The sequence below is a fragment of the Pseudophryne corroboree genome, chromosome 2 (assembly GCF_028390025.1).
Source record: "Pseudophryne corroboree isolate aPseCor3 chromosome 2, aPseCor3.hap2, whole genome shotgun sequence".
Classification (NCBI taxonomy): Eukaryota; Metazoa; Chordata; class Amphibia; order Anura; family Myobatrachidae; genus Pseudophryne; species Pseudophryne corroboree.
The window spans coordinates 18776285-18787789 of record NC_086445.1 but is presented as its reverse complement, the minus strand read 5'-3'; the positions used below and the strand labels follow the sequence as shown (position 1 = coordinate 18787789).

Genomic DNA, 11505 nt, shown 5'->3' with positions numbered 1-11505 from the left:
AAATCACGTATTCAATTTAAAATAAATTAGCAAGATAAGTTCAGAAAAGAAAGGTTTAATGAGCCTTCTAATACCATCCACATAAACACATTGCAGGAGAAGAGACAATGCATCTCAGTGTGACTGCACAACACAGTGCCATAAGAAACAATACCACCTTTAGCTTCTAACAAACAAGGAGAACTGTTCAATACTGTCAGGTTCTAGGGTGTGACGCAGAGACGTACAAAGCTGAAATGTCTGTGTATGCGCCAGAGGGTGGCGCTGTAAGAACATGCATGCAATGGGGCATCCGACGCGGCTTTGTACGCACACATTTAAAAAACAAATTATTATTAAGAGATGCCCGGATTGTCTGTGCCTGTAGGTCTGTACATTACAGCAAGCAACGCGCTTGGCTTCTCCCAGTAAATACATTGCGTAGGTAGGATCGGCTTCTAGCACGGACCTCTCCTTGCAGAAACACTGAATAATAGTCTCTCACTTTGCTTTAGGTTTAGTAACGATTGTTTCAAAACACCTTTTCGTTATTTTGCAGCAAATTCAATGGACTTGCAAAAAAAAAAAAAAAAAAAAAAAAAAAAAAAATTCCAAATAATTTAGTAGTGTTCAAGTCTTAAGGGAAATAATAAAAGAGGCGTCAGGTGGCCTCTGTAGTACACAGGATTTTAGATGACATTAGCCTTCTGTCCTTGGAAGGATAATGGTGGAGCTGCAATGGTTTGGTTGCTATTTAACAATTTAATAATACCTAAACTAAAAACTCACTGGAATGACATTTCTCCGTGTCAGGTTTACTTTGTATAACCGTCCTGACACCGGCCCACCACCAGCTCTCCTGGAAACCCACTGAAACAGAACATCTTAGGCTACTATGAAGGTAAACACGGCGACTTAACTATTATTAACTTAAAAACAGTTCGACAAGTCCGCTAGATCTTCTTTTGGCGTCGCAGAGCTTCCAGGGCCTCCTCTCGCTCCTTTAGAACTTCTTTCAGACGCTGAATTTTTTCATCCTTGGTGGTTTCATCTACATACCCCGATGACAGCGATTCAAAGTGATACCTCTGACTTGGCAGAGAGACTTGGCTGAAATGTCCTGTGATATCTTGGCTAACATGGAAATCGAGGCTGTCCGAAGGACTGGTGAAAGTTTCTGTGCTGTAGTGTGAGAGCGGAGGTTCGGGACTGGTTCTTCCGTGGGGATTGGCAGACTCCGTAGCTCCGAGAGAACTTGTTTGGAACAGTGGGGAAGAAAATTTGCCAGCTACGGATGGAAAGACCGATGGTGTGGTATTGGCAGACGCTAGTGAAGACGAGTAACCACTAGACGCAGTGAAGGAATCTACACTCTTCCTCTTTGGGGCTCTAACACTTTCTGTACCTGCTGGCTTTCGATTTATGTTTTTCTGCCGAGTTCCAAAATAGTCCTATAAAAAAACAAAGGTAATTGGTTAGAGTAAGACAATAAAAAGACCCTAGCGTATAGAATGGGAAACACCAGTAAATACCTAAACGTTTCATCATCACTGTTCTCTACTACATTTAATAAACGTGACATGTATCATTCACTTAGCAATGACTGCGCCTATAGGGGGTCATTCTGACCCGTTTGCTCGCTGCGTTTTAACGCAGCAGAGTGAACGGGTCCCTACTGCGCATGCGCCGTAGTGCGCCGGCACATGCCAGATGGCCGTAGCAGGGATACGATCGCCTCTGCCTGATTGACAGGCAGAGGTGATCGCTGGGCGGAACGGCGGCCGCCGTTTCGTGGGTTTGGTCCGGCCAACGCAGGCGTGGCCGGACCAAACGGCGGGCGGTCCGCAGCGGCTGCGTGACGTCACACACAGCTGCTGCGGGCCGGGGAGCAATGGAGTAGCTCCCGGCCAGCACGCTAAAGCTGCGCTGGCCGGGATCTACCCTTGAAGTGCAAAGGCATCGCCGCTGTGCGATGCCTTTGCACTTCTGCGAGGGGAGGCTGGACTGACATGCGTGGCGGACTAGCCCTGTGCTGGGCGTCCCCCCGCATGTCAGGAAAGATCGTAGCTGTGCTAAATTTAGCACAGCTACGATCAACTCAGAATGACCCCCATAAACCGCAATCTTTTCCTACTATGCATGTGCAGAATGCTGGGAAAATGGGTGCAACATTTTCTCACTGATTTCTCCCCAGCTGCCATTGGCGAATAATTAAGAAATGGGTGCAGGGTGTATTGCAGGGCCCTACACTGGACCCAGGGGCCCCACAAGACACACAGCAACATACGGAAGTGGAATTAGCATCATAGTGAGAGTATTAACATTACTACTGAGCTCGCTTTGTTTTCTACTGCAATATATTGCAGATTTCACGTCATGGGAAAGTGGCTAGCATCTCTGCCTCACATATAGGAGTACGAGTCCGGACCCGCTCTGTTCTATCATCTCCCGCGTACTTACAGCAGACATACTTGTGACAGAATGAAACCTAGTGTGCGCCCGTGTGATAGGGAGTATACAGTGAAGACAGACACAGTCATGTGTGGTCCTAATTCAGACCAAATCGCACAGCAGCCGATTATCGAATGGCCATTTTCTGGGAGTGTCAGGAAAAACGCAGGCGTTCCTAGGTGTTTTCAGGGAGGGTTTGTGACGTCCGCTCCGGCCCCGATCAGCCCGTTTCTTTCGCACTATAAGAGTAGATCCTGGGCTACGCACAGGCTGGAATAAACATTCGATGGTGAGTTGCGAACGGATTTGCAGCTGGCTGGCGTTTGCAAAACTTTTTGCACGGGGTACACAGACTTCCACGGGGCAGATTTCCACCCTGTATGGGCGGTGGCTATATGATCGCAGACCTCCGCAAACTCTCAGAGGAACGATCAGACCTGAATTAGGCCCTATTTCAGGATGACAGTCAAAAACACTGGACCCGATTCAGGTTTGTAAGTAAAGCAAAAAAAAGCCAGTAACTGTCTGGAACAAACCACGTTACCATGCAAGGGGGAGCAAATAAATTAATATTGTTTCTGTGCAGGGTAAATACTGGCTGCTTTATTTCTACAATGCAATTTAGATTTCAGTTTGAACACCCGCCACCCAAATCTAACTCTCTCTGCACATGTTATATCTGCCCCACCTGCAGTGCAGCATGGTATTGCCCAGTTGCTTGCTTTTTTTTTTGCTTTGCTTGCACACATGAATCCGACCCATACACCCAATGTACTATATTACTGAGCTAATAAAGTAACCTGAAGAGGACATCTCCTAAAAGGACAAGAAAATAAGGTTACACAAAAACAGGCTCACAGCACAGAGGATATAGGGGAGTCCATCACAGGGAAGACGCCAATCTACAGCACAAACCTTCACGTCTCGCTCAGCAGAAGGCGCTTTGGATCTTGCGCCATTTCCCGCCTGCAGCAGAGGAATCCTCTTTAATATAACCTTTTCTTTTCTGACTAAACCATATTTCTTCCTCCAACTTTCGTCATACATTCTTTTTACTGCCGTCACGCTGGGGGTCTTGGTGGTACGCTTCATCTTCGCTTTTGCAATCACCTTTAAGAATAAGTGAAAGTTTAGAAAATATATTTAATATAAACGTATTCCAGTGACATTAATACACTTAAAATATAGACTTTGGGGCTTTGCTACTAAACTCCCTTTTTCCAGCGCACTGTACACAGAATCACACAAAGTATAATGGTGTTCATTCTAGCACCCTGCACCTTTCAAAACATGTGCAGTTCCTCTTTCCTGCCTGGGGTGTCGCTCTCTCCTCTGGTGCTTCTCAGCACACTCTGGTCTGTATTTCAGTGCTGAGATACAGACCAGAGTGTTCCGAGAAGCACCAGAGGAGAGAGCGACACCCCAGGCAGGAAAGGAGAACTGCATGGATTTTGAAAGGTGCAGGGTGCTAGAATGAACACTATTATAACACGCATTAAAATAAGTTTTCAGTGTTAAAATGTTATGTTACCCAGCCCAACATACCCTGGGCGCACCCGCTGTGGGAAGGGGCAATAACTCAGCCCTTGTACTCAGCTCCAGCTCTCAGTGACTGACGGCATCACATGCTGGCCACTCTTACATTGCCTTGCAGGTGCAGCCAGTGAGTACAGCACATCCTGCTCCTAACACGTAACAGTCATATAAACATAACACCTACACAAGAAATGGTACCTACGTATTAAAAGGAACCTCATCAGCTGTCAGCGGTCTATTACCTTATTGCTAATTGACAGAATGGCCAATTCTACACTTTCTTTCAGTTGGCAAACACTGAGCCTCTATTTCCTCCACCATAAAATACCTCTTTCAATCTGTGTGCTCAGTTTAAAGTTAATATCTGATCATTAACCCTTCCCACATAATCACACAAGTTCTCAGATACGTGAAGCCACATTTGGCCCACAGCCTTGGGAGAACCTTCACGTGATAGAGAAGTATGGTGAACGACACTGCCTGGAGGGACATGACCTCAAAGCCCTAACCAACTTTAGCAGGCTCTGAGCGATGCAGATGCACATGAGAGATTGGGCCAGCCACATCAGGCTCTCAGCCCCACTTGTATTTATCATCAATGCTATACAATAGCAATCCAAGCGGCATGGCTGGCTGTGCACCAATTCAACGTGAATCAGTTCCCCGAGTAAGAGCTTCACACATCTCTGAAATATAACATTGCTGGCCAATCTATACAGTAAAACGGACTGCTGATAAAAATGATGTCACCAAGTTTGCATGTAATAACAGTTGGTATAGAACGCTGACCCGTCCCACCCGTGCCAGGGATGTTACTTCCAGAGTTCCAGCAGATCACTTCTCACCAAAAGCCTCCTCATGATAAAGATGCTCCTAAAAATCACCCAATTACATCACATTATCCAAAAAGAATGCAACAAAAAAAGGAGATATTATTATTATTACTACTACCAGTTATGTATATAGTGCACACATATTACGCAGCACTTTACAGAGAATATTAGGCCAAATCACATCAGTCCCTGCCCCAGTGGAGCTTAAAATCTATATTCCCGCACACACACTCACTCAAGGGTTAATTTTGTTGGGATCCAATTACCCTACCAGTATATTTTTGGATTGTGGGAGGAAACCGGAGTACCCGGAGGAAACCCACGCAAGTACGGGGAGAATATACAAACTCCACACAGTTAGGGCCATGGTGGGAATCGAACCCATGATCTCAGTGCTGTGAGGCAGTAATGCTAACCATTACACCATCCGTACTGCCATGGTTAAATCTTTGTGAGGTACACTGGGTTCCACAGAGAATACATTGGGGTGTAGAGATGGACCTTGATCCAGAGGCACCAACAGGCTAAAGCTTTAGACTGTCCCAGAATGCATTGCGGGGTCTCATCTATATAACCCTACCTCCAGGCACTGGAGCTCAGTTTTGTTAACCAGTCCAATGCAGAAGCAGGTAAGAGAGAGAAGACAGATGTTAGTCACATAACTACATTCTCATGACAGGAGAAGGGACTAGCAGCTGATGCCATACAAACCCTAAGAAGCTAGGTGTGTCAGGGTGGGCGCCCTGTGGAACCCAGTGTACCTTGCACAAAGATTTAACCATGGTAAGTCTACCATAAATCTCCTTTTCTGCAGCGGGGTACACTGTGTTCTACAGGGAATACATCAGGGATGTCCTAAAGCAGTTCCTCAAGGGAGGGGATGCAGCTTAGCAGGTATGAGAACCCGGCATCCAAAGGAAGCATCCAGGGAGGCGGAAGTATCAAAGGCATAGAACCTAATGAAAGTGTTCACTGAGGACCAAGTAGCCACCTTACACAATTATTCTGGGGACGCGCCACGGCGGGCCACCCAAGAAGGTCCAACAGACAGAGTAGAATGGGCCTTAAAAGCAGCAGGAGCTGGGAGCCCAGCCTGCGCCTAAGCTTGTGCAATCACCATTCTAATCCATTTGGCCAGGCAAACCACGTTTATTCGCAGGCAAACCACGTTTGTGGAAACCAAATAGTACAAAAAAGAGCATCTGACCTCCTAAAAGAGGCAGTCCTCTCCACATATATATGGAGAGCCCTTACCACATCCAAAGACCGTTCTTTGTAGGACAAGTCAGAAGAGATGACGGCCGGAACCACAATCTCTTGGTTAAGGTGAAAAAATGCCACCACCTTAGGCAAATAACCTGGGCGACTTCTAAGAACTGCTCGGTCATGATGAAATATCAGAAAGGGTGGACGACAGGACAATGCGCCTAAGTCTGATACCCTTCTAGCAGAGGCAATAGCCAGTAAAAACAGGACCTTGGCTATGAGCCATTTGAGGTCCACTGTCTCAAGAGATTCAAATGGAGACTCTTGCAGGACATTCAGGACAACAGACAGATCCCATGGAGCCACAGGAGGGACATAGGGAGGCCTAATCCATAGTACACCGAGTGAATGCATGAACGTCAGGTACAGACGTAATTTTCCTCTAAAACTACACAGACAAGGCAGATATGTGAACCTTGAGGGAGGCCAGACGAAGTCCTAAACTTGTAAGCACAGTAATTCTTAGCAGCACACCAGGTGAAATAAGAATTCCAGACCCTATAATAAATCCGTGCAAAAGCCGGTTTGCGGGCCCTTAGCACAGTTTGGATAACCGCCTCGGAAAATCCTTTGGCCCTCGGGAGTGAAGCTTCAATAGCCACGCCGCCAAAGCCAGTCTGGCCAGGTTCAGGTAGACACAAGGGCCCTGAACGAGGTGGTCTGGGCGTTGAGGAAGTAGAAGAGGATGCTCTATCGACAGACCCTGCAAGTCTGAGAACCAATGCCATCTGGGCCACGCTGGAGCGACTAGAAGTAGTATTCCTTCTTCTTGCTAGAACTTCCGTAGTACCCTGGGCAGGAGTGACACTGGAGGGAACACTAGGGCAGCCAAAAGTTCCATGGAATTGCCAGTGCGTCCACGAACGCTGCTTGAGGATCCCTTGTTCTTGATCCGAAGACCGGAACTTTGTGATTGTGTTGAGATGCCATCAGGTCTACATCTGGGATCAGTACTAAATCCCAATGCCAGAATCCCGTCCACACAATCCCGACAGGGGTGGCGAGCGGAACGCAGCCCCTTGCGTGGACACCCACGGAGGGAGAATACGTCGGGATTGTGCCGGTCGGGATTCCGGCGTCGGTATTTCGACCGCTGGGATTCCGTCCGGCGGGATCTTGATCGCCTCCCCTACATCTGGTAGGCCCCACTTGTCCACTAGGAGTTGAAAGACTTCCTGATGAAGACTCGTCTATGGCATGCACGTCCTGACAACTGTGGAAATCCGCTTCCCAGTTGAGGACTCCCGGAATGAACACTGCCAATATTGCTGTCAGATGGCGTTCCATCCAACAAAAGATTTTTGACACCTCCATCATTGCCACGCGGCTTTGAATGCCGCCTTGATGGTTAATGTATGCCACCGTGGTGGCACTGTCCGATTGTACTTGAACAGGCCTGTTCTGTATCAGAGGCAGGGCAAGAGTCAAAGCATTGAACACTGCCCGCAGTTGCAGAATATTTATCGGGAGGAGAGATTCCTCCCTGGTCCACCAACCCTGGAGAGAGAGTGTTGCTCCAGCACCGAGCCCCAACCCCTCAGACTGGCGTCCGTAGTCAGTAGGACCCAGTTGGGGATCCAGAAGGGACGGCCCCTGCTCAACTGCTGGTCCTGTAGCCGCCAGCTCAGCGACAGACGAACCTCTGGAATCAAGATCATGTGAGACCCGATCCGATGAGGCAGGTCATTCCACTTGGAAAGGATTAACCTCTGTAGAGGGCGGGAATAAAAGTGAGCGTACTCTATCATGTCGAAAAGCTGACACCATGAGGCCTAGTACTTGCATCGCCGAGTTTATCAACACTCTTGGGGGAGAGAGGAAATATCTGATCCTGTCCTGAAGTTTCAAGACCTTCTCTGGAGACAGAACCAGTCTTTGACTGTGTCTGTGTCCAGCAGTGCCTCCAGGTACACCATGCTCCGAGCAGGAACCAGCGAGGACTTCTTCCAGTTGATGATCCACCCATGGGCTTGTAGGAAGTTTACCGTCAGTTGCAGATGACTGAGGAGGACATCAGGGAAGTTCACCAGGATCAGCAAGTCATCCAGATACGGCAGGATCCTGACTCCCTGGCAACGGAGATGAGCAGTCAGAACGGCCAGAACCTTGGTGAAGATTCGAGTGGCCGTGGCCAGTCCAAAGCGGCAGAGCCTGGAATTGATAGTGAAGGTTGCCAAAAGCAAACCGCAGATATTGCCGATGCGATACGGCAATAGGTATATGCAGGTAAGCATCTCGTATATCCAGGGATACCATATAGTCTCCGGGTTCCATGTCCAGTACAATTGAGCGCAGTGTTTCCATATGGAACTTGGACACTCACAAACTTGTTCAGTGATTTGAGGTTGGGTATAGGCCCGAAAGACCCATTGGGTTTCGGGACCAGGGTTGGGTAGTATCCTCTGCCTCTCTGGGATAGAGGTACCGGCACTACCACTCCTGTATCCAGGTGGGGACGCACAACCATTTGTAGAGCTTGTGCCTTTAACGGATCCAAAGGGATAACCGTTGTGCAGAACTGGCGAGGGTGACCTCTCCTGAAAGAGACTGCGTACCCGTGAGAAACAACTTCTCGCACCCATGCATCTTAAGTGGTCATTAACCAGACCTGGGTAAATTGTAGAAGTCAGTCTCCCACCCTGGGGACCCCCAGGGGGATGCCTGTCCCATCATGCAGCAGGCTTGTCATGAGAAGCAGGCTGACGAGCAGCCCAGGATTATTAGGCCTTGGGCTTAGTGGTTTTTGGGGGCACAAGATAATCTTGGATATGCCTGACCTTCGCTTTCCCTTAAGGCCGAAAGCAGGGAAAAGTGGTACCTTTTGCCTTCTGTGCAGAAGGAATAGCATTTGGGAGAAAGGCAGTCATAGTAGGCGCCGGTTCAGACCCATTTTTTTTTTTATAATTAGGTTATCCCTAAATAAGATGTCCCCAGTAAAGGGGAATACCTCCAAGAACTTTTGGGATTCAGTTCAACCTTCCATGACCTCAACCACAGAATACGGCAAGCCAGGACAGACGTATTCGACGCCTTGGCAGCCAACACACCCGCCTCAGGGGACGCTTCCTGGTGTAAAAAATAAGAATTTACTTACCGATAATTCTATTTCTCGGAGTCCGTAGTGGATGCTGGGGTTCCTGAAAGGACCATGGGGAATAGCGGCTCCGCAGGAGACAGGGCACAAAAAGTAAAGCTTTATGATCAGGTGGTGTGTACTGGCTCCTCCCCCTATGACCCTCCTCCAAGCCTCAGTTAGGTACTGTGCCCGGACGAGCGTACACAATAAGGAAGGATTTATGAATCCCGGGTAAGACTCATACCAGCCACACCAATCACACCGTACAACCTGTGATCTAAACCCAGTTAACAGTATGATAACAGCGGAGCCTCTGAAAAGATGGCTCACAACAATAATAACCCGATTTTTGTAACTATGTACAAGTAATGCAGATAATCCGCACTTGGCATGGGCGCCCAGCATCCACTACGGATTCCGAGAAATAGAATTATCGGTAAGTAAATTCTTATTTTCTCTATCGTCCTAGTGGATGCTGGGGTTCCTGAAAGGACCATGGGGATTATACCAAAGCTCCCAAACGGGCGGGAGAGTGCGGATGACTCTGCAGCACCGAATGAGAGAACTCCAGGTCCTCCTTAGCCAGGGTATCAAATTTGTAGAATTTTACAAACGTGTTCTCCCCCGACCACGTAGCCGCTCGGCAGAGTTGTAATGCCGAGACCCCTCGGGCAGCCGCCCAAGAAGAACCCACCTTCCTTGTGGAGTGGGCTTTTACCGATTTTGGCTGTGGCAGGCCTGCCACAGAATGTGCAAGCTGAATCGTACTACAAATCCAGCGAGCAATAGTCTGCTTAGACGCAGGAGCGCCCAACTTGTTGGGAGCATATAGTATAAACAGCGAGTCAGATTTCCTGACTCCAGCTGTCCTTGAAATGTATATTTTTAAAGCTCTGACAACGTCCAACAACTTGGAGTCCTCCAAGTCGCTTGTAGCCGCAGGCACTACAATAGGTTGGTTCAGATGAAATGCTGACACCACCTTAGGGAGAAAATGCGGACGAGTCCGCAGTTCTGCCCTGTCCGAATGGAAAATCAGATATGGGCTTTTGTAAGATAAAGCTGCCAGTTCTGACACTCTCCTGGCCGAAGCCAGGGCTAGTAGCATGGTCACTTTCCATGTGAGATATTTCAAATCCAGAGTTTTTAGTGGTTCAAACCAATGAGATTTGAGAAAGTCCAAAACAACATTGAGATCCCACGGTGCCACTGGAGGCACCACAGGGGGCTGTATATGCAGCACTCCCTTAACAAAAGTCTGGACTTCAGGAACTGAAGCCAATTCTTTTTGGAAGAAAATCGACAGGGCCGAAATTTGAACCTTAATAGATCCCAATTTGAGACCCATAGACAATCCTGATTGCAGGAAATGTAGGAATCGACCCAGTTGAAATTCCTCCGTCGGAGCACTCCGATCCTCGCACCACGCAACATATTTTCGCCAAATGCGGTGATAATGTTGCGCGGTTACTTCCTTCCTTGCTTTAATCAAAGTAGGAATGACTTCTTCCGGCATGCCTTTTTCCTTTAGGATCCGGCGTTCAACCGCCATGCCGTCAAACGCAGCCGCGGTAAGTCTTGAAACAGACAGGGACCCTGCTGAAGCAAGTCCCTTCTCAGAGGTAGAGGCCACGGATCTTCCGTGATCATCTCTTGAAGTTCCGGGTACCAAGTCCTTCTTGGCCAATCCGAAACCACTAGTATCGTTCTTACGCCTCTTTGCCGTATAATTCTCAATACTTTTGGTATGAGAGGCAGAGGAGGAAACACATACACCGACTGGTACACCCAAGGCGTTACCAGCGCGTCCACAGCTATTGCCTGCGGATCTCTTGACCTGGCGCAATACCTGTCCAGTTTTTTGTTGAGGCGAGACGCCATCATGTCCACCATTGGTCTTTCCCAACGGGTTACCAGCATGTGGAAAACTTCTGGATGAAGTCCCACACTCTCCCGGGTGAAGGTCGTGTCTGCTGAGGAAGTCTGCTTCCCAGTTGTCCACTCCCGGGATGAACACTGCTGACAGTGCTATCACATGATTCTCTGCCCAGCGAAGAATCCTTGCAGCTTCTGCCATTGCACTCCTGCTTCTTGTGCCGCCCTGTCTGTTCACATGGGCGACTGCCGTGATGTTGTCCGACTGGATCAACACCGGTTTTCCTTGAAGCAGAGGTTCTGCCTGGCTTAGAGCATTGTAGATTGCTCTTAGTTCCAGAATGTTTATGTGAAGAGACGTTTCCAGGCTCGACCACACGCCCTGGAAGTTTCTTCCTTGTGTGACTGCTCCCCAGCCTCTCAGGCTGGCGTCCGTGGTCACCAGGATCCAATCCTGTATGCCGAATCTGCGGCCCTCCAATAGATGAG

The 11505-nt window shown here is 48.4% G+C and overlaps 1 protein-coding gene across 1 annotated transcript in view; it reads right to left on the bottom strand.

Moving 5' to 3' along the window:
• Window positions 1-39: 39 nt before the first annotated feature.
• The window catches only part of LRIF1 (ligand dependent nuclear receptor interacting factor 1), a 62057-nt gene continuing 50591 nt past the window's right edge, over window positions 40-11505 (bottom strand). Inside the window, exons 3-4 of the mRNA XM_063950874.1 lie at window positions 3346-3540; window positions 40-1430 (exon numbers count right to left, since the gene is read on the bottom strand). Coding sequence (XP_063806944.1) covers window positions 933-1430; window positions 3346-3540 — 693 coding nt within the window. The 3' untranslated portion in view covers window positions 40-932. The remainder of the gene's footprint in view (window positions 1431-3345; window positions 3541-11505) is intronic.